Genomic DNA, 22393 nt, shown 5'->3' on the forward strand with positions numbered 1-22393 from the left:
GGTTGCGGCATGCTTCCAATCTCTTTCATCACATGTAGAATCTCTCAGAATGTCATTATTTTTAGCGCGCAAAGCATCCATAGGGTCAGGTCATTAGGCATCACAGGGGTATCAATTCAAACTTCCATCTCATCAACACTGATCTGCTCCATCATGCTCTTCTTGGGCCACTCAATCCAAGGCCTCCACTCGTCGTCGATAACCTCATCCACCATGAGCATGACCCCCATACTCCACCCGGAACACGCCCAATCGTCCCGCCGCTCACACATCCTCGACAAGGCCGCAAAGTGCGCCAGAATAACCAGCGCCGTCGCGTGCCCGCTCCCAATCATCTCGATAAACAGCGCCGGCAGCGTAACGCACCATCCCCACACGCCCCCGGGCATGGCATCCCCGTCGCCCGCAGCCGAGACGATCTGATGCGAGCGCCGCAAACTCTCGAGCGCCAGTACGCACACGCTCTGCTCGTTGATAACATCGTGGAACGAGGCGGGCACCTCCCTCGCAAGCGCCGTGACCGCGTCGAGCCGCCGCTGGAACGCGCTGCCCGCGTTCATCATCCCGGGTGGGATCTCGGGCGAGCGCAGGAGCATGTCCAGCGGACCGCCGCTCTGGCGCCACTCCTCGAGCGGCTGGAAGTCGAGGATGCCCTTGACGCCGTGCAGGAAGCGGAAGGACTGGGCGACGTCGCCGAGGCCGACGGCGCGGCCGACCGTCTCAGAGTGCGCGACGGAGTAGACGCTGACGATGAAGATGAGCGAGGCGAGGAAGAAGTAGGCCTCGCAGTTGGACTTGTCAATGTCGTTGAGGCGGGCGGCGAAGAAACGCAGCGCGAGGTTCTGGTGGTGCACCGAGATGAGATCCCACTTGCGGCGCTCGGCCGGGTGGACGTGGGCGTAGTGCAGCGCCGCGACGGCCAGCAAACCGTGCATGAGGAACTTCTTTGGAGGTTGTTAGGGGGTTGTTTTCCCATATCGAGATAGAGTTCTCCCCACCGACCAACCCGTGGGAGGGGGGGTTATCCTGGGGAAGTAGGCAGTGGGTAGAGAAAGGCAAAAAAGACAAGACTTACATGGGAGCATGCCATCTCGGGTATAGCCGTCTTCCACAGCTCCTCAGTGCAGGCATCCGACGGCAGGGCGTTGCATGTCACAGTGCTGTAGTGGTGCATTAAGCGCAGGCTCTGCAGCCAGTCCTCCGATAGGAGGTCCAACCCTGGATCCGGGGCCGCTGAGCCGGCGGAGGAGGCGGAGTGGTGGTGTTGGTGACGGGGGTCGACAAGTGCCGGGTCGCCTGCGTATGGTGACGTGCTGTTCACTTTTTTCCCGAATGAAAGTTTGCTCGTTAGCCAAGCGCCCCTCGGAACGTTGAGGGTGACATGAACGACAGGCACATAACACCACCAAAGAAGGGTGCTTGCAGATCGCCGTTCATCCTGTTGAATACTCACCTGCTGTGGGTGTAAGACTGACATCGCTGGCAGCAGCAGCTGGAGCCGGAGCTGGGGCTGGCGTCGGCGCGGTCTCATGCGACGCTTGTATCGGGACGTATCCTCCTACTCCCGGCAGCTTTGAGGTTGTCGTCGTTGGCGGCGTAAGGGGTGCCGTCACGGCCGGGTGAGGATCCAAAAGGCTGCAATGCGCGCCGTGTGCGACGCAGCGGTGGCATGGCCTGTTCTCATCGCACTGGAAAAGAAAAGAACGCGCGTCAAAAAACCATCTCTCTCTTTCATGTTCCAAGCTAAGCGTTTCTTGCTTGAAGTACACCTTCCTGCGGCATCACAGTTCATCGTACCTTGACACGGCGGGCTTTGCATCGCACGCACCCGTTCCTCGACTTCTTGTGCCCAAGCCGTCGGGTGCGCTTCTCCATCGTTCAGCGACTGTCGCCAACCGACTGGGCGGTATGCGAAATGACGTTCTTTGCCTTGGTGGATCGCTAGGGAAAGTGAGGTTGCGGCGTCCTCGTCAACGGCGACGGCGAGAGACGGGTTCGGGTTCGTATACGAGCGGTGGTACCGTCGGAGGGGGGAGTGTTCAGGAAACGAAGGGCCTCGAATCAAGAGGCCAGCGATTTTAAGAGAATGCGAGCAAATTGGTCCTTTACGACCCGCGGGGGCTCCTCCCCTGCCCCCTCGAGCAGTTAGCCTATGAGGGCATCGGGCGGTCCCGAATACGGGACTCGCAGCGGCCACAGGGCGGTGCAACGAAGAGTGATTTGTGGCATTCGTTGCGCTGATCAAGGGGGTGCCCACGGGAGATTGCGGGGAATTCTTGCTAGGGCGCTGGTAGTGAGCCGCTGAGAGATGGCGGAATACGAATGCGGGGCGTACGGATGATGCGAATCCGAAGGTTTTGGCGGCTTGGTTTAACATGGCTCGGACGGGAGAACGTTTGCTTGTTTGAGATTGAGTGCTGCACAAGAATGCGGCAACTTGCAAGAGTTCTTCCTTTTCGTGTTTGAGGAGAAGCAAGTATGCGATGGTGCGAACTTCATCGGTTTCTTTTTTCTCGCAGCGAATACGGGTGGGTATATTTGACATCTTTCTGTCGCAGTATACGCGGGTCTGGACGTGGCCGTGGCTATGGTTGTTCATCTCATCTTGAGACTGCTTAAAATACGGTGATCCTTGCGGCGGTCGGCTCTCCGGCACGGTCAGTCAGGGAAATCCATCTCCATGCTTGTCAGCCTGGCGGTTTGAGGAACCGACCCCGAGAAGTTTGCGAAGGCATGAACACCGAGCCGTGCGAAGATATCGGGAGCTTCGTACGACCCGAGGGCTATGAGCTGTCATTTGGTGAGGTCGGGAGGTCGTTGGTTCATGGTGCTGACGCCGGTGATCGTCGACGCTGCAGTAGCGTGCAGGAGAAGGTAGGAAGCATGACGGTGAGATTTTGGTACGACGCGGGCAAACGAAGTGTTTTGTTTGATGCCAAGCCGGAGGTTTTAACGGCGGATGTCTTGATATGACCGTATCCAGGTCGTTTTGCGTATTGGTGATGGTAGGAGAAGGTGAGAATACGAGCTGCTGCACTAACAATTTCTCGAATTCCTTATCTTATCGCTCCCAGCAGTGTATGGTTGAGCCAGGAGCTCTTACCTTCTACACTGATGTAACCTCACACCGAAGGAACATCAAATCGACAGGGAGGCTGCGAAGGACCAAAAACCTATAACTGCCGTTAAACCAAATCATTCTCGACGCAGCATTATCGAACTACTCACGACATGGTTCTCAATACATGGCAGAATCACCTCATAGCTGAATCGATCGCTAATAAGCCTCGCCGAAGAAGACGACCGGTGGAATCCGGTGAGCGCTGATAATGGCACACAAGAAAAAGGAATACAGATTCTAGGCTCGGTGACGATCCAATGAGATCAATAAGCCCCGCCGTCACAGAGTTGCGGGGTAGGTTCATCTCATATGTTCAAGAAACGGATGGATAAAGTAGTCCTTACGCTTCATGTCGCTTCAAGTGGTAATGAGACTCGACAAAAGACCGACAATCAGCACATACTCATCCGTCAACGAATTCACGAGAACCAATATCTCCAAGCCAAGTCATAAAGCCGGATCCCGGAACTCCTCCACACGGAGACAGCTCACGGAAGCGCCCAAGAGACAGTCCTGACAGGATTGGCCAGTCCAGCGCTCACGACACCAAAAAGCGCATGATACGCCATCCCGCCGCGCCTCCACCTCGTCTTCCCGAAGCAAAGCTCACCTTCGGCCGCTTCCCAATCTCCCGCTCCATCGACTACAATCGGGACCTCGACCACCTCGACATCACCGGCCCCCGTGGATTCCACCACATCCGCCGCCCCGGAACATCCGCCCCAGACCGGTCGTCCATTATCGTCGCCATCGCAGGCGCCTGTCCGAACAACGGCACCGGAGACGCTCAGCGCTCATCCTGCGGCGTGTATTTCGGCGACAGCTGCCGCGAGACCCGAGGCTTCCGCGTCGACTCCGGACCCGCCACCCCGCACACGAATCAGCGCGCCGAGCTCCACGCTGCCATCGCCGCCCTCGATGCCGTGAAGCCGTTCTGCGAGAAGGGGGGACATTGGGGTAGTTCCACAAGCGTGGACAAGCAGTGCAGGTTGACGCATGTCGTGGTCAAGTCGCATTCATCCTACATCGTCGAGGCGGTCGGAGGCGGCAAACGGGGACAGTCCCCGTGCATGAAGACGTGGATGGCGAACGGCTTCGTGACTGCCCAAGGGTTGAGCATAAAGAATCTCGACCTTTGGCAGGAAGTATTGCAGCGCCTGCGGGATTTGCAGAAGTTGAGCTCTGTTGTTGAGTTTTGGCTGGTGCCGAAGGCAGAGAACCAGGCGGCTCGCGAGCTTGCGGCTGCGGGGCAATCCAGACGGGCTGCGGCAGAAGAAATGATGGCTAGCTTCAGAAACGCTTATGGCCCTTTCCCGACGGCGAAGAAGGAGCCGAAGTGACTCAGATGAGGTTGTCTGAGTGGTTGGCGCGGGACTCGTGCAAACGGCGCTCTGACAGAGCATTTGATATCAAGATCGTTTGCACGGAAACAGGGTCTTCTTTTGTCCCTCTCACACCCCCCTCGCCCCTCCTCTTCAACACATTTCTCTCATTCTTCACAACTATCACAGTATCAAGCTCATCTTCCGATCGATCTTACATTCTTCTTTCTGCTGCTATACGCAGATAGATCTGCAGCGACGAGCTCACGATGCCACCACAACAGGCCCCTGTGCAGCGCATAACCGACATGATGCTTTCTACTTCCACTGCCACCCACTCAGACCATGAGACTTGCTTCGTGCCTGGAATAAACTCTCTCTGCCTTACGCCTCGATTTCCAGACTCCCACGTGGATGTGTACCAGGGCGACCTCGCCTTTCTCGAATCGCCCGGTCCCGCCATCGACCCCAACGGCGGCCGTTTCGTCCATCTTCGCTGCTATCGACAGGACCCCGGCACCCTTCGTCGTTCCTCGCATTACGACTCTTTGATCATCGCCGTTGCAAGCGCGTGTCCCGCCAACGGCCCCAACAAGTCCGCGATTGGCGTCTTTTTTGGCCCCAACAACCCCTTTAACCTCAGCCTGGCGGTACCCACCATGTACCGCGTTGAGGGAGGCGAGAAACTGCTCTTGCGTCACACGAAGCACCGCGCTGAGCTATACGGCGTAATCGCCGCTCTCAATGCCGTCTATTCTTTTACACGCCGAGACAGTATAGAATCTCCAGCAAACGGCGGCATACCTGCTACGCTCAAGCACGTTATCATCAAGATTGAGTCGGGGTACATCGTCGATAACACATGCAGAATGGAAGCACAGCGGCCTCTTGTCATCTGCCAGGCTTGTGAAGCTGGTAAATCTGGCCGCAGTTGCTCGGAGCACTGTGATCTTTGGCAGGAGCTGCGTCAGGGGTTGGTGTACTTGGCCGACTGCGGTGCTGTGGTTCAGTTCTGGTATATTCCTCGAGACCAGAACTTAGAAGCGGGCGCATTGGCGAATGTGGGCTTGGGAAACCCCCTTGGCCCATCTGTAAAAATGGAGGTCTCGTTGTATTGGCTTAGTCGCATCAAAGTTGATTCGGCTCTCAAGCTTGAAGAGTATGGTCGTTATACGGACTGGCAGGCATATTAGCGCACGGGGACGAGTGGTTGAGGGATTATGGTCGTGTGCTCGGCGTTTGTGGCGGTAACGGAGAAAGTGTATGACTATCTAGTAGTTATGGATGAAAGGAGAGAGAAAAGAAACAGTTGTTTTATTTATTTAGCAGAGAAACTATTTGGCGAGTCATTTGTTTACAAGCCCCAATTGCTCTCATTAGCACTGCATGCGTGTGCCTGCTGCTCTTGATCTCACGTTGACATCCAAACGGCCAGACAGTTTCACTCACTGCCTGGATTTGATCAGATCGACCGCCTGTTCATAGGGTCAGTACACCATCAGATTTCACTTTCTCAACCAGAAACAACTCACCTTCTCAGCCAACATATAGACCGTCTGCTGCGTATTCGCCCCAGGCAACAACGGCATAATACTCCCATCAACAACCCTCAACCTCTCCGTCCCATGCACCACAAGATCCTCCCCAACCACCCCGCCCATCTCCAGCGGCTTCTTCGCCGCCGTCGCAATCGGGTGGAAATTCGTCGGGATATACTGCTCCCGTATCCATCTCCGCAGCGCCTCCCCCGTCACATTCCTCCCCGGCGACGTCTCCCGCGGCTCGTACTCCGCAAAGTCCGGACTGTCCATGTACCGCCGCATGAACTCAATCTCCTCGACCATGACGTCCAGATCCGTCGGGTTGCTCAGCGCGCGGTAGTCCACCACCGGCTCCGCCTCCGGGTCCGCCGGGTCGATGTTGATCGTCCCGTGGCTGACCACGTGCATGCTCATCACGATCCCGCCCGCGCCGCCCATCAGTGGCAGCCACATCATGTTCGTGCTCTTGCTGCGCAGCAGCTTGGCGTGCAGCTTCTGGAAGGCCGCGTAGCCCGCAACCACCGTCGGGTGCGTGCCCGCAGGCAGGAACGCGCCCGGGTCCTGCGCCTCGTATCGCGCGGCAATCTCCTCAAAGAGGTCCGCCGTCATGGTCGGCAGGCCGATCCACGCGCCCAGGTTCGGCGCCGCGACGCTCCACGGGTCGCCGTTCGCCGGCACCTCCGGGCCCTTGGGCCCGCTGCCGTTCTTCCCCCACTCGTACCCGACGCTGAGGTACGCGTGGTCCTGGAAGTTCTGGCCCACGCCGGGGATGTCCAGGAGGACCGGGATGCCGGCCTCTTCGAGGAGCGGCTTCGGCCCGATGCCGCTGAGCTGCAGGATCTGCGGGGTGTGCACGGCGCCCGCGGCGATGATGACCTCCTTTTTGGCCTTGACGGTGACGGATTGCCCGTCGCCGTCGCGGGGAAAGAACTCGACCCCGGTTGCTGCGGTTCCGTCGAAAAGCACCCGCCGGACTTTGTGTCGTGTGATCACGTCAAAGTTTGGTCTCTGGATGCCGTCGTAGTGGCCTGTTCGCGAATACGATCGTCTGTACGTCTTGAGGTCGATGGACGAGGGGAACCAGAAGAGGCCGTTGTCGCCGCCGGCGCCGTCCAGGGGTACCTCCATCCGCGGCATCTTCTTGACGGCTTGGTAGGCGGGGACTACGAACCAGTCAGCTTTTCGTCCCTGACGTCTGAAATTTTTGATTCCACAAACTCAGCGTCGGGTTCTGGTACTCGGGGAACGAGGCAAAGATCTTGGTGTTTTCTTCCATCCCCCAGGCTTCCGGGTCCCAGGTGATGTTGAACGCCTCGGCGAGCTCTTCCTCGGGAGGGGTGAAGTGGACGGCCTGGAGTCAACATCAGTGACGCCCACATCCGAACTGTGGACTTGCGTTGTCAACCTTCTTGAAATACGGCAAGACGCCGTCCCAATCCCAAGTCGAGTCGGGGCCTCCCAACTCCGCCCAGCCGTCGTACTCGATTTTAGTCCCGCGCACCATGACCATCCCGTTGATAGCAGAACTACCTCCAACGCAGCATCCTATCCACACAAACTGTGTTCTGTTATTCATCTCGGGCTGCGGAACTGAGGTGATGTTGTACTGAATGCCCGGGTCGTTGAAATTGCGGCCTTTGCCAGCTTCGATAACCTCGTCCGATACTAAATAGACATCAGGGGGAAACTTCGGAGGAGACATCAACGCGAAATACTCACTGAGGTGGCAGTACTCAATCACGAGGACGGAGTCTATGCCGACTGTAAGCAGCGCCTCACCTTCCAAAAGGCCTCGTCACTGACTCTTCCCGTCTTCGCTCAGCCGGTCGGCAACCGTCAACCCGGCCGTACCAGCTCCGACGATGACATAGTCATACGCATCTCTCACTTGTTCTGTTCTCTCGAGGATTGTCGCAGATTCCATCAGCATCGGTCTCGCGATGGCAGATGGCACAGCCAGCATCGCGAGGACGCCCGCAAGCGCCACATTTGATCGAAGCATCATGACGGGAAAAGATCGCAGGCGAGGTACCCGCATCGCGAAACCTCCTCTCCTCCATGCATCTCAGGAACTTCTCCGTCTTTTTAAGCACCATAACGTCGCAATGCCCAGACTTCTCTTCTACCTAAACGGTCATCTACAACCAGCAAGCTCCGTTCCGAAAACCCAACTAACAATTCAGCCGTCAGCAACCAAGAAACGAAAACGCGGGGATCGCCCCTCAAAATGCAACCCTCACCTCGGACTCTGGCTGATGGATTTATGCAACCAAACAACGGTCCTGAGGGAGTCATCCCCAAATTACCCCATTGGAAGAGCCAGACTTTGGCAGCTTTGGGGTAGGGAGTCTGACAGGCGTCGCCTCCTACCTCCCGCCGCGCTGTGATGCCAAGATTGCCTACGGATTCTCGCAGACGCAGTCAGCAAACCCCAATGCCGCCGATTCTACTTGTTTTGCTAACCTTCAACGCAGTCGGGTCTGATCCTGTCGGTAATGAGTATCGACCTCATATTTGTACGTAACATTGTCAGATGTTCCTGCCAAGACACCAAGGGCTGCAAGGGCATGATACCCCCTGCCGGCTCACGGAATCTCCTCATTTTTCGAGAAAAGCAAACATGGTCTTCTCTCATCGCTGCCAGTACTCAAAACTGGATACCATCGAATCGTCAGATGACTCTGCAACTACCGTGTTGAAGTCACATTAGCACTTCTTCGTTCTAATTGAATAGCTGGCACCATATCGTCGAGTGCTGAGTCTCCCCATGTACCACTTCGTGACGACTGGGCGGGCTTCTCCAGGCTCTCAGCACGTGTTCGAAGTCATATGTACACTGCCTACCACGGGTCGTTCCGAGGCGCCAATCTAGCACCATGTTCGCCCACGACTAACCCGAAGACCTCGCCAAAACCTCTTATCCTCCCGACCTCACATACCTCATCATCATCATCCCATCCCGCCGGCTCCGAAAACCGGTGACGCCCCAAAGGACCCAAAAGACCCCTTCAAATACGAAGCCATCTGCACCTATGCGCCTAGCGCAAGGTTTCCCGTGCATATTAATATCCCCAACACTGCACGCAAAAATGGACTGCGCTCATCAGTCTTCGCGCAGATAACCACCAAGCTCAAGACGGCAGGTCGCTACAAGGCCCTTGACATCGCAAATGGCGGGTTGGAGTCTTGGCTTCCACGGTGAGGTTCCCTCGGGAGTGGAGATGTCACCTCGTCGGCTGCCGCAAAGGGACAAAGCTGCCGGGGTCGCGCTTCCGCGTCGATGTTCGATACGAGAAAATCGTCAACGCAACATGGCATCACGCAAAAAGACGATCTTGTGAGGAGGGGATTGGCCGGGCTCCGACTCGGACCGGGTTGTCTTCATAAAAGGCCACTTTCGCCAACTCATGATGTGGAAGGAGGAGAGGTCAGGCATTGTGCACTCAGCTCGATTGCCCGGATTCTGAGATCCTCTTCGTTCGTTTTTGGAGGTCTTGTCATTCGTTTTTTTGGTTGTTTTAGCCGACCATGCGTGTTGTGAGTGCGCTTGTGTCCGCGCTGGCCTTGGCCGGCACGGGGGTTGCCAAAATCTCCCGCCGTGCTGTTGACGAGAACGTCCGTCCGTCTTACGACACTGCTGTTGAGCCCAAGAAGTTCATCTTGGAGCTTGAACAGGTAAGCTTTTCCCACTATCAACGACATCAAGTCGCAACGTGATGCTGACCCCCGTCAGGGAGCCGATAAAGATGCCCTCGTCAAGGAGATCGAGACGAAGGCGGGTAGCAAGGTCCTGAAGGTCTTTGACTCGTCCATCTTCAGCGGCATCGCCGTCGAGTCCGACAGCGAGAACACCGACTCGCTCGAGGCGCTCCTGCCGGTCGTCAAGGCCTGGCACTCGAGCCGCATCCAGCTCGCGCCCGTCGTCACCGGGAACTCCTTCAGCGACGACGCCGCCGCGCTCAACTACTCCATCCACTGGATGACCGGCGTCGACAAGCTCCACGAGCAGGGCATCCTCGGCAAGGGCGTCAAGGTCGGCATCGTCGACACCGGCACCGAGTACACCCACCCCGCCCTGGGCGGCTGCTTCGGCGCCGGCTGCAAGGTCGCCGCCGGCTACGACTTCGTCGGCGACGACAACTACTGGCCCTACCCCGGCGAGGAGCGGCAGCCGGACGAAGACCCCATGGACGCCGCCGGCCACGGCACCCACGTTGCCGGCATCGTCGCCGGCAAGTCGTCCGAGTTCACCGGCGTCGCCCCCGAGGCCACCATCTACTCCTACAAGGTCTTCGGCCCCAACGAGGGCACCGGCGAGGAGGTCCTCATCGAGGCCTTCCTCCGCGCCTTCGCCGACGGCGTCGACATCATCACCGCCTCCGTCGGCTCCACCGGCGGCTGGGCCAACAACGCCTGGGCCCTCGTCGCGGACCGCATCGTCCAGCAGGGCGTCGTCGTGACCATCGCCGCCGGGAACTCAGGCGACGTCGGCCCCTTCTTCGCCAGCAGCGGCGCCTCCGGCAAGGAGGTCCTCGCCATCGGCTCCGCCGACGCCTCCATCGTCTCCGCCCGCCAGTTCGCCGGCACCTTCAACCTGGACGGCCAGTCCAACCGCACCATCCTCGGCTACCGCCCCGCTGAGGACCTCTTCCCCGCCGACATCGTCGGCTGGCCCATCGTGCCTGTCACCCTCAACATTAGCGTTGAGAACGACGCCTGCGAGCCCCTCGCCGAGGGCATCAACTTCAACAACACCATTCCCCTGGTCCGCTTCGACGAGGGCTGCGAGGACTGGGAACGCCAGCGCTGGGTCCAGGAGCGCGGCGCAAAGTTCATGCTCTTCTACCTCACCGACCGCGCCGTCCTCGGCCACTCGGGCCGCGGCTGGGCGCAGAGCCGCTGGGGCCTGCTCTCCAAGGACGCCGGCGAGGCCATCGTCAAGACGTACATCGCCGGCGGCAACGTCACCGCCGACTTCTCCCTCGACCAGAACAGCAACTACGTCGCCATGTACAACGCCGGCGGTGGCAAGCCCTCCACCTTCACCTCCTGGGGCGGCACCTTCGACCTCGAGCTGAAGCCCGACGTCACCGCTCCGGGCGGCCGCATCTTCGCCCCCTTCGTCGGCGGCCGCTACAGGGATCTCTCTGGCACATCAATGGCATGCCCGTACGTCGCCGGCGTCGCGGCGTTATACATCTCCGCCCATGGCGGCCGCTCCGTGCATGGCGCCGGCTTCGCCAAGACGCTGGCCAACCGCATCATCGCTTCCGGCCGCGCGGTCCCCTGGTCCGTCGGCACCACGCGCGACTTTGGCTTCTGGGCGCCGCCGATCCAGGTCGGCAGCGGCCTGATCGACGCCGTCGCCGTCCTCAACGCGACTTCGCAGCTGTCCGGGGAGACTAAGTTCGCCCTCAACGACACGAACCATTTCTCGCGGTACCACGAGGTCGACATCAGCAACACGGGCACCACGGAGCTGGAGTACCGGTTCCAGGTGCAGGCTGCGGGCGGGTTCGAGTCGTACTGGACCCCTGAGGCCGCTTCCAACCCCGAGCTTATCGGTGTTCCTCGCATCAAGGACTTTATCGAGATTGAGCCGTTCAAGATTGATGCTGTAGTCGGTCTGCCGTCTGGAACCTTCAAGGTTGGACCTGGCGAGACCAAGACTGCCAAGTAAGTCACCTTTCATTGTGATGACATATCCCAGACGAGATCGGTGGAACTGACATTGTAACAAGGTTCTCTTTCGACATTCCCCAAGGCCTCAACTCCTCCAGACTTCCCATTTGGAGCGGAAAGGTCCTCATCAGTGCCAGCAACGGTGATGTTCTCTCCGTGCCCTACTACGGTATGTCTCTTGGTGTCTAAGTATCGCGACTTTTCTGACCATCATACAGGCGTCGGTGGCAGCATCAAGCACGATATCGTAGACATGTTCTACACCTCCATGGGCTACCCCCGCATCGCTTCTGGCCTCAACAGGACTCTCATCTCCGAAAAGTCAAGGTGAGTCGTTAACTCTGTCCAACTCGTGATCTCATGACCTAACACAAATTCAGCTTCACCTTTGACCTTTCCCTCGCCGCCCAGGACTTTGTCAGACTCCAAGTTGCCCTGACCTGGGGCACCCGCGAACTGCGCTGGGATGTAAGTCTCAATACATTCCCCTCTCACCCTGAGATCCAGTGCCTAATCACCGTCCCAGATCTATGAGCCATCGTACCAAGAACGCGAATGGGCCTACCCTCCCGTCGTCGGCGAGAACAAGTACATCGGCTCCGTCGCCTCCTTCGACGTCTACAACACCGTCAACTACCCCAACTTCGACCCCGCCACCGACAGTGTGAACAACACCTTCTCCTACCCGCTGCAGTACCAGCCTCGCGACTCTCCGTACGAGTCCTGGTGGCTTGGCAAGCTTGCCGACGGCTCTCAAATCAAGCCCGGCACGTACAAGTAAGTGTTTTTGGCTACAATGGTGTTTGTTCTGCAAGTTTCTAACTCGGATTCAGAATGCGCATCGCTGCCCTGGTCCCGTTCGGCAACCCCAAGGCCTCGGATAACTGGGAGATCTACGAGACCCCCGTGATTGAGGTCCTTCCCCTTCCCAGCAACTCTACTGCTGCACTTCGTCACAGGAGGATGTGAAGCAATCTAATGTAATCCAAGCCATGTTTCCCGAGCTGGATCTGCCGGCTTGTGGCTATTATTATTATGCATAAGACGTAATACAAAGTCAACTTTCCTAATCACAACGTAACCATAAACCCTCCTGTCGCACCCTCATGCGTGACATCCACTTGTGCGAAGCCTCAAAAGAGCCTACGCACATCCAGCACTCGCCAACGCAGCCGCCTTCTCGTTCTCCTCACGCGAAACAAGCCAAAACTCAACAGCAACGCCCCAGTCAAACAATCCCGTCAACTTTGCCACCAAAACGTCCCACAGGTCCTTGTTCTTGACAGGCTGCTTCGACGCAGTCTTGAATCCGTTCTTCAGCCACTTGCGCATGTGCGGCTCCTCCCCATTCTGTCCGCCACCCACGGTCTCCACGAGGTACGCCGAGTCGGACTTTAAGATGACATGCTTGACCATGCACGGCGGCTCGTCGGGGTGGCCAGAGCAGTCCCACTGGCCGCCGCCCCCGCAAAAGGGCATCACGGCATCGAGGCCCGCGATGGCCGCCCGGATAGCCTCGCGCTGGGCGCTCGGCCTAACGCCGTCCTCCTCGTCGACGTGGCGTTGGATGTTGTGGGGGTTCTGGTGGCCAAAGTAGACGCCGTACCCGGACTCAGTGTTACCGGCAGCAGTGAGGCGGGCGGTGCCGGAGATGGCGACGATGAGAGAGTCGATGTGGCAGGCGTGGTAGCCGCAGGAGGCGCAGCCGTTGTTGTGGCCCGGGCAGCGGAGGTAGACGAAGGGTTTGGTGCCGCCATCTTCAGGGTCGAGAGTGTCAACTTCGAGGTGGGTGAGGTCGTGGAACTGGCTGGCCAGGGATTGTGGGAAGCGGCTGAAGATGGAGGTAAAGCCCGAGTCGAAAATGGGCTCGTAGCCGCGGTGGTACTTCTGGACGCTGGCGTGGACCTCGTCCGCTGTGAGAGCGTCGTCGGAGCAGTCACAGACTGACATTGTGGATGATGGGCGGTGTTGTTTGCTGTTGTTTATTACAAACAATCGAGTATGATGAAGTATTAGAGATGTGAAATTTGGACTACTCTATAGGACGGCAGATGGGCTTTATAGAATCTCGCTCACAAGCAAGGCAGATGGATGGTGGTCGAAGAAGTGAAGCGGAAGGGCCGAGACGACCCTACCTTCTGCCTTGCGAGGATATCTCGTCATAAATGAACTGGGTGTTGGAACTCATTCTTTGAAAGGCATCGTTGCCAAACCCGCAGGAAGTCTTAAATAGGGTCTTTGAGAAGGGCCTGGTGGTCGGTCACCTCTCGGGAGGCTGAAAGGCAACTGAAACGGATTCACAAAACCCAGCTATGGTAGAGGCTAGGCAGAATCCGTAGAACTGTGCCGTTAACTATTTTCGTGGCGCTTGTCAACGATAGGTATCTTTTGAAGAGAGCGATGGCCAGCAATGTCAACTTCGTAAGTGTGTGTACTTCTGGGTTCAACGACCATACTTGGTTCGGTATTGAACAACCTCCAATCTGTCTAAGAATTGAAGTAACACCATCGCTTTTGAAAGAGCGTGGGCTTCATGCGACCCCCACCAATATTGTAACGCTAAAGAGAGGTTGCGATCCTTCCTCTCGACCAACTCTGGATTCAGCCAGCGTCCCTCGCGCAACGCATCGTTTGCAAGCTTGTCCGCATCCCGGTTCATATGCCGAGGCACATGCCAAAACTGCACGAAGACTCCCATCTTGCGAAGGTAGATGAGTTCGTGGCCCAACTCCGACCAAAGCATCAAGTTCTTCACTGGTTTGTTTTTGACCGACCGAAAGTCATTCGAAATCCACTTCGATATGTGTGCCTGCTCTCCGTTCCTTCCTCCACCAACGGACTCAACGACATACGCAAAGTCCGATTTGATCACGATGGATTTGTATTTCGCCTTGGCCCCTTGGAAATCGCACAAATCTCGTGCGATCTTGAGGGCAACGACGACGGCATATATCTCTGCTCGGTTGTTTGTGTGTCCCGCAAAGCCAGCAAGTTCATCCGGGATTCGTGCGCTCATGTTATTCCCGTTTCCCGGGCCAAAGTAGACTCCAATCCCTGACGCCATTGCCCCGTTCCCATTGTGCGGGCAAGCACCATCGACCGCGATGACGAGAGAGTCAGCATGCCCATGCAGATAAGAGCTTTCCTGAGTTATGGGACAGCGCACATGGACGAAGCCGGAGTCGAAATCTCTGAGCTCGAGGTCGGGCCAGATAGAGCTTGGATAACGACGATGCTCGGATTCTACGGCATATCGACTAAAAAGCGGTGGCCGGGATGGGCCACTGGTGGTTGTGGTAGAACAACCGGAATGAAATCCGGTACCTTAGAGAATGGTGCAGTACGTCGCTGCTGCTGGCTTCGATCGGGGCATCCATCTCCTCCTCGTGTTCATATTGCCTTGCGTGTGAGCGTTGAGCATGGTCTGTACTTAGAGTTGGAATGACTTGACTGATCAAATGGCCGAAAGAGGAGGGAAGGAGAGTAACAGTCACTTGGAAGCGTGTGCGAGGGTTGGCGATTCAGCTTTAAAGGCCAGGGAGGCTCCCAGGGCGGCTCTCGAGACACCTCCCTCGTTTCCTCATTTCGCTTCCGTAAAAAAAAAAAAAAAAAAAAAAAAAACCCATGGCTTTGCGCAAAACGTACGCTGTGCTCCGCTGAATGACATTCCGTTGCGTGTAAGTTTTCCACCGTACAGAGTAAGTCGAATTGCATCAATGGCTGGCGTAAAAACCAGTACAAACGGATGGACATAAAAAATTGCTAGAAGATCCATGGATGCCGCAAAATGCAAAAATGTTCCGAAACCGAGAATCGAACTCGGGGCTATGCCTAACCTCTCAGGGTCATGAGAGGGCATCATGTTGGCCACTACACCATATCGGATTGGTTGATGGCAAGGCTGGTGAATCCGAACACTAAGTACCGGTGGGGCGTGGCTGCGATGGAGCCTACTGCAGTTTGGGGCGTCGACACGTTTTCTGAGAATTCAAAATGCAACTTTGTTCAGAAATTCTGGAGCAATAGGCCAAAATTTCCGCGTGCTTTGCATGGCTGCCTTGTGCAAGCCCTCAAACGTTGCATCTTCCACGGGATGGAGGTGTCGTTGTTGCACAACTCCAACCTACCTACACCCAGCCGGAAAACGCCAAGCCTTCAGTTACGGCTTCAATTTTACGACGTTCGCTTTTACGGTCCGAGCGTCTGCCTTTCTTACGAAGGATGCAGCCCTACGGCGTCAAACTGCCCAGGGTGGCGCATCCCACCAGCACGGATTGGGCAAGTTTCACGGCGCCCTTGAGCAGATTGGAATGCTAGACCGGAACTCAAACGATGGATGGATGGCTGCCGTGTCGCGCTATGAATCTTGGTGCTCCTTCCGTAAGGAGCTGAGCAGGGAAATGGGATGGAATGTGGGAAGGGATGTGTCGTGATCCTTCGGGGGATCCTGCGGACGTGGAATGTGTATAAATTCAACGACATGTCTTGGACTTTCTCTGCCGACTCTGTTTTGACTGCTCTCTTGTGTTCGTGAAAGTAGGAGGAAAGGCAGCCTGTCCGTATACCCTCCACATTATGAATACTCCGGCCCCGAAAACAGTCGGCATTATCGGCGCCGCCATCGCCGGTCCGACCCTCGCGCTCCACCTCCTTACACACCCCGTTCTCCGCACCCGCTTCCGTCCGATCCTCTTCGACCAATCTCCACCCCCAGCTCCGATCCCGACCGCATCCTCCAAGTCCAACGGCACGGGAACGGGACCGGGATCGGAATCCTCCCCCTCGACTACATCCCATCACCAACGTGCCGGCGCCTCCGTCGGCCTCTTCCCGAATGGCTTGCATCCCCTATTCTCCCTTGGTCTCGGCGACGCGCTCAAGAAACACGGCCATGAATGCGATGACTTGGCTCTTTGGTTCGGAGAGATCACTGAGGGCTGCAAGTTGTCGCATCTCAAGACCGCGAGGAACGGGTTTTGGTCTCACGACTTCCAGCTAGGCGCGATGTACTTTGAGCGAGCTGGCTTACAAGCTCTCCTCATCGATCGCGTGCTCCAGCTAGGTGGTGAGTTGAAGTGGTCCAAGAAGGCGGTTCAGTTCGAAGCTGTACCTTCGTCTGGTGGTAAGCAGACTCGTGTGGATTTCGCCGATGGTACACATATCGAAGTCGACCTTCTCGTTGGCGCGGATGGTGGCTACTCTCAGGTTCGTCGACACCTTCTCAACCTCAGAGATCCAAAGACGGCAGAAAACAGATGGCTTCCTGACTTCATGGGCACCACTGGCATCTACGGTATCTCTTCAGCAGACAAGATGCCGTCAACACATACACCTGAGCGTCCCTTCACAGAGTCCCAGTGCATCTTCCTCAAGGAGGGGTTCCTGGCTACTGGTCCATGTCCGGGGAGGATGTTTCGGTGGGATCTCATCCTGCCTGAGTCAACACCACCAGGCCCAACCTCTGCATCTCTGGAGTCTGAACCCGCTGTGGCGCCAACGCCATCATCTCCGTCAGCCACGAAACAGGAACAAGAGCCTTGGCTGGCAGCCATAACGCCAGGCCAATATCTCACATCCACGACGGCTGAGATGCTCCGCCGCCACCTGCGCCTCAAACACCCCTTCACAGGCGACTTTGAGACGATGCTCAACAGCTCGGACCGTATCATCCACACTCCTCTGCGGCAGCGTGTGTGGAAGGAGGACGAGATCCAGTGGACTAGCGACAGCAACATCGTTCTCATCGGCGATGCTGCGCGGTTGATGCTTCCCACCAGTGGCCAGGGAACAGGGTTTGCCATTGAGGACGCAACTGTGCTTGCAAGCATGCTTCTCAAGCACTGCTCGGCAACGGAAGCAGAGGCCGGAGCAGAAGATGGGTTCTCCTCTGCGCTGGAAGAGTATGCTCGCCTCAGGAGACCAAGGTCTGAGAAGATGGCGACGATGGCGTCTTGGATTGGAGTCGTAGGACTTGGTAACACGTGGTATTACAAGCTCTTGAGGTATGGAAGTGCTAAGCTGACTCCTGGTGTGGACTTGAAGTAAGTTGTTCTCGGAATCCATTGAGTTAAAATTGCTGACCGAGCTAGAACCAAGAAAAACCCAGACCCGTGGCCGATGGACGGGCGTTTCAACGTTGAAGAGAACTCGAAGTAAACTACGTACTATTCCATATTATCAAAAGCGTCTTTCTGGGGTGGCTTAATCAAGACTGCTCACAGCTCTTGTTGTTGTTAAAGAAGCAACTGAAATTTTAGACTCGCTTGCGTGATAGTTTAATTCACACAGGGAGATATGTGGACAACATCTGATTAGCTTCGAATAAACTCCTCTCTTCCATCATCTCCGTTCTTCATATTTCGTCTAGTATTCATTAGGAATCACCGGCATCTGCCACCAATGGGTTTTCCAGGACGCACTTGTCGTGGTTGCCGGCTTGACCTGCAGACGTCAAGGTCCTCTGTTTCTTCGCACAGATGAATTCACAAGAAAGATGAACCGCAAAGATTGCCTCTTCGACGATGTTCTAGTTGCTTGAAGTACAAATTTATACTGTGGGGTTTGCGTCCCGTCTTTCTTGATGCCAGCCCCGAATCACGACGCGCTGCAACTAGTCACCTTGCCAGAAGGTGGCTATGGCCACGGCGAGAAAATTGCAGGATGCGGAGAAGTCATTTCGCATGCATGATGATTTCATCTGATAAAAGCTGGTTCCATGGTTGGAGTATATAAGACTTACCTGAGAAAGGTGTGATCCAGCAACCGCAATGAGCCACGCCAGAGACGGACTCAATGAAATGGAATTGAGTGATTCACTACCTGGCATAAACCTTTCGAGACAATGATCATACGGGCCGGGCCAGTTGCTTAATCAATTGGAATAACTATCCGTTGTCTCTGGCGTCCACAACGTATTATCACGTCTGCGCTATCATATTCGCTTCTCAAAGAACACGCAGCAGCCTAGTCAGCCACCTCAGTGGACAACGCTAGTATCCCCAACAATCGAGGAGCCAAAGTTAGATGCATTCCCGTGAAGCAATATCGCTAAGTGAGCGAAGGTGCCATTTGTCTTATCCTCAGCGGGGATTATCGAAAGAGACGTTGTTGTTTTATAGTTGCAAAGACACAGTTGTGGAATGGAACTAAGCCGCGCGCGGAAGGATAACCGCAAACGGAAATGCCGTCACTGTGAACTGAGAACTCTCCGAGCCATGCTTATATTGACTTCAAGGCAGCGGTAATGCTAATTGAGTTTACCTAGTATCGGCCAATATATGACTGTGGTACTACATGAGAGCGGGATGGACTGAGCACTGGATGGCTCGCGCAACGCGGAGACCGGCAGCGTGGACATGTGCGACTGTGGATATATCCGGCTTGCTCCAGTAGCACAAGTCCGACAGTTTGTCCAACCGTGCCATCCTTCACCAAGTTTTCCATGTTCTTTAAAGCTCAGCAGAAGGTTTCCAACCATGAGTGAGGCTGAGGAATGCCGTCTCGGTACGCCGGTCTATGACGACAACATGGGTAGTCCGAAAAGCCATGATACGACAAGATCACGTCTGGTTCCTGTCACGATACCAATGATCCTGAAGATGACAATCGAATCTGTGTGGCTTTGCAACTGCGGAATGGCTTCAAGCCAACATCTAGCCACAACCCGTTTCCCAAACCAGACCTCTACGCCTCATCTGGCATCACCCAAGACGTCTCTGGCTCAAGCCCGTCCAGACCCCCTGAAGCAAACGGAACCAGCCCAGACCGCCTCTTGGTTCTCATCCTCGGCCTCGTCGGACATTTTCCTACGAGGAGCTTTGATCAAGGCAGCCCACAAGGCAGAGAACACCCCATAAAAGCGAACCAATATCTCTGCCGATCACTCTCTGTTTCCTATGAGTTGGTAACATTCCCTCAACCTCGTTTACAGATATCAAAAGGTCCCACCGGCAGAAAACATCCAAACTTCATTGGCAAATGTTACATATTACACGAAAGGAGAGGAGGTCAAAGAGTTTCCGCGGGATCGACAGAAGCTTTCCAGAAACATACAGCCCGGACACGACGCCAGAAAACTCCACCGCGATACCGCGTTCCTACCTTAGCCCACTGTAAACTGGATGGGGAGGGTACCCATCCCTCCATCTCAGCACGTTGCAGCGTAGTGTACCTCGGGAGATGGCATGTCTGTGTGCGCGCAGCGGCCCTTGTTCAATATCGGAAAGTGAACGGGACGGCGGTCAAGAGAGGGACAGAACCACAGAACCACAGACCGCAGGCGCGGCCGACCATCGCGTTCATCAATCTCACAAAAAGAAACCAAACCCCAGCGACGATCGCAAAAGGTAGGGCGCGCACGCGCTGACGACGGCAAAGCGACATTGACATTGCATTGCCGATGGAGACCGCAGAAACGCACGTAAGGCTTCCTCTGTCGCTTCCCTTCCCGAGTCCGAGCTCCTTCAGCTTTCTTTCCAGCTTCTGGGAGCTCATGTGGCGATCGGGGGTTGTCGAGGGGGGTTGTCGAGATGGGCAATTTCTTTTTTTCCGATGTTTCTTCTTCTCCCCCATCTCTTACCATCACCCCCCCTTGCTGCTGGGCTTATGTTTGTTTGTCTTATCAGCCGCGCACACCCACAGGTCACCCGCAGTTGTCAAAAGAAGGATCGAAGGTCACTTTGCAAAAGAAAAAGAATTAACAAAGGCCCAGATCCACGGGTCTCAGAATCCAATACATTTCGCACAAACATTTCAGTACGTTTCTCTGGCAAATGCCCCAATCTCATCAATCCAATAGCGGAGCGGGGGCCCGTCCACCCGTCGCACCCCCAAGATACCTGCCTAGGTATGGAGCCCAAGAGAGTTCAGCAAGCGAACATCGCGATCATCCGTTCTAAGCCCCCGTTTGGTGCTCTCGATATCTAATTTTGGGCGCGACCGCGATGGGATTTACTTGGGAAAAGAAGAAGTCCACTTGGCGCTATACTTATTCGGCAGAAGATGTGCTTTAGACATCGGATGCCGAGTTGTGTGGGCATTACTCTTGTGTCGTGTGTTCCCACCGTCGCGAACGACGGCGGCGCGACGGACAGCGACGAACGGGCTCCCACCCCCCTTCCCGCGCTCCCGCGGGCGCGGGCGGCGGCGGCGTCGGGCGACGGTGGGCAAAGCCCAGTGGCACCCAGCGAAAGCTGATCAACTGCCGTATGAAACGGGGTCCCCGGATAGGAATCAGGATTGCATTGCATTCGAGGGGGCTTATCTGCCTGCTCTCGGCGCTTTATTTTTTACAACTTGGTTCTTGGTTCGCGAAGGGGAGACAGACATGAGGCGACGCGAGCCGATGCAAGGAGAACGAGAGGAACCGTTTCTCACGCTTCCGCGGCCCCTTGCGCGCTCCCCTTACCGCAATCGATACGCTTATTCCCGGGTTGTTTTTCAGTCGTTGTGTTGTGCGATGATCTGCAATTATGCCAATGTGATCAATCTTCCTGTCCGGCGCTATCACAGCACCGTCCCATCGTCCCATCTCGCGCTTCTGTTGTTTATCGGGCCAACCAACGTCCATTCTGCCACCAAAACCTCAGATGCCGATCTTTTCGTATTGAACGGTTCGAGAAAAGGTCCCCCCAGTCCCTCCCACAAAATATTATGCAGCGTGAGTGGCCCGCTGGGATTCTTGGTCGTGTGGGTTGGGGTGACATGGCATAATAAGGTAAACTTGGCAACCCCTCTCCACGCCGCTGACCGTCTCCGAATGCAAGGTACAAAATGGTACACGCATTTACAATGGAAAGAAGAGAAGTGCCCACAGGTCTTTTCAGGGGAAGGGAGCGCCGCTGTGTGGTCTGTGGTCTGCTAGGGGGAAGGGAACAAGGGGAGGGCAGGGGACTTTGGTTCCCGACTTGCCCGAAGACTCGTCCGACCCGAAGTGTCACCGTGACAGATTGAAAAATCGAGTGTCCACAGAACCACAGTAAAAAAAAAAAAAAAAAAAAAAAAGCAAAGCCCCTATTCTTATCCCCGGTTATCTGTACCTCGTAGGGAAAGAGAGGGACCACGTTTTACACTTAAACGATACGGTTTTTTTTCTTTGCCTCTCACGTGTTGTACTGTCCGTCCAAGGTGCAAAGGCCAGGGGAATTTCTCGCCTGCACACGTTACAACGGAGAACGCTGGCAAGCTGGCCCATTTTCGGATCCAGTCTTTTACGGAGGACTCCGATCACGGTAGCAACCGAGGACAGGAACGGATGGGAATTGTTATGACAAATGGGATTGTTTGTTTTTGTGCAGAGGCTTGCTTTTTATGCGTTCGGGAAAAAGTCCGGGGTTCGTCCGTCCGTGTTGCCGAGGCCGGCTATTACCTTATGCACTCAACCATGACTGGGGACGGTGCTAAACTGAACGTTTCGAGATTTGCTGATGACTTCACGTGTTGATGATGCATGCAATTAATCGGACTGATTTTTTATGATATTGAATCTTTAATTTGATAGGTGATTATATGGTATCACTGCGAAACTTAGCCTGCGCCCTTGCTGAAAATCTACTTACATGTAAGACATCATGTCTTGCGTACACCTTTTCATGGGAGAGACATTACATGTGCGAGACAGATAAGAGAATACATTATACTCACCAGACCACAAAAAACGACGCATGAGTGCCTTCTCAACTTTGCGAGGGAAAGGGAGGAGAGGTGCCGGGGCGGGTATGAGATAATTA

The 22393-nt window shown here is 55.7% G+C and overlaps 7 protein-coding genes across 7 annotated transcripts; 4 read left to right on the forward strand and 3 right to left on the reverse strand.

Moving 5' to 3' along the window:
- Positions 1-116: 116 nt before the first annotated feature.
- CGGC5_v002193 (Sterol uptake control protein 2) lies at positions 117-1875 on the reverse strand (the record flags this gene model as incomplete). Its single annotated transcript, XM_032035158.1, has 4 exons — positions 117-944; positions 1076-1320; positions 1454-1688; positions 1798-1875. 4 exons carry the CDS (start codon positions 1873-1875, stop codon positions 117-119), a joined length of 1386 nt encoding a protein of 461 aa, XP_031885765.1.
- Positions 1876-3678: 1803 nt separating this feature from the next.
- On the forward strand, positions 3679-4461 carry rnhA-1 (Ribonuclease H; the record flags this gene model as incomplete). Its single annotated transcript, XM_032035159.1, has 1 exon — positions 3679-4461. One exon carries the CDS (start codon positions 3679-3681, stop codon positions 4459-4461), a length of 783 nt encoding a protein of 260 aa, XP_031885762.1.
- A 251-nt stretch (positions 4462-4712) lies between these two features.
- On the forward strand, positions 4713-5636 carry CGGC5_v002195 (uncharacterized protein; the record flags this gene model as incomplete). Its single annotated transcript, XM_032035160.1, has 1 exon — positions 4713-5636. The coding sequence occupies one exon, from the start codon at positions 4713-4715 to the stop codon at positions 5634-5636; it is 924 nt and encodes a 307-aa protein (XP_031885763.1).
- Positions 5637-5888: 252 nt separating this feature from the next.
- xptC-1 (Dehydrogenase xptC) lies at positions 5889-7989 on the reverse strand (the record flags this gene model as incomplete). The annotated part of the gene is made up of 5 exons (XM_066150933.1): positions 5889-5918; positions 5976-7147; positions 7203-7335; positions 7390-7736; positions 7788-7989. 5 exons carry the CDS (start codon positions 7987-7989, stop codon positions 5889-5891), a joined length of 1884 nt encoding a protein of 627 aa, XP_066009824.1.
- Positions 7990-9512: 1523 nt separating this feature from the next.
- vpr-6 (Minor extracellular protease vpr) lies at positions 9513-12635 on the forward strand (the record flags this gene model as incomplete). The annotated part of the gene is made up of 7 exons (XM_032035162.1): positions 9513-9659; positions 9718-11660; positions 11726-11835; positions 11885-11993; positions 12047-12134; positions 12193-12443; positions 12500-12635. The coding sequence occupies 7 exons, from the start codon at positions 9513-9515 to the stop codon at positions 12633-12635; spliced, it is 2784 nt and encodes a 927-aa protein (XP_031885761.1).
- Positions 12636-12809: 174 nt separating this feature from the next.
- Positions 12810-13616, reverse strand: rnhA-0 (Ribonuclease H; the record flags this gene model as incomplete). Its single annotated transcript, XM_032035163.1, has 1 exon — positions 12810-13616. The coding sequence occupies one exon, from the start codon at positions 13614-13616 to the stop codon at positions 12810-12812; it is 807 nt and encodes a 268-aa protein (XP_031885758.1).
- A 2625-nt stretch (positions 13617-16241) lies between these two features.
- Positions 16242-17822, forward strand: xlnD-1 (3-hydroxybenzoate 6-hydroxylase 1; the record flags this gene model as incomplete). Its single annotated transcript, XM_032035164.1, has 2 exons — positions 16242-17707; positions 17756-17822. 2 exons carry the CDS (start codon positions 16242-16244, stop codon positions 17820-17822), a joined length of 1533 nt encoding a protein of 510 aa, XP_031885759.1.
- Positions 17823-22393: the final 4571 nt, after the last annotated feature.

Source organism: Colletotrichum fructicola, assembly GCF_000319635.2.
Source record: "Colletotrichum fructicola Nara gc5 chromosome Unknown KSG_Nara_v1_contig01, whole genome shotgun sequence".
Lineage (NCBI taxonomy): Eukaryota > Fungi > Ascomycota > Sordariomycetes > Glomerellales > Glomerellaceae > Colletotrichum > Colletotrichum fructicola.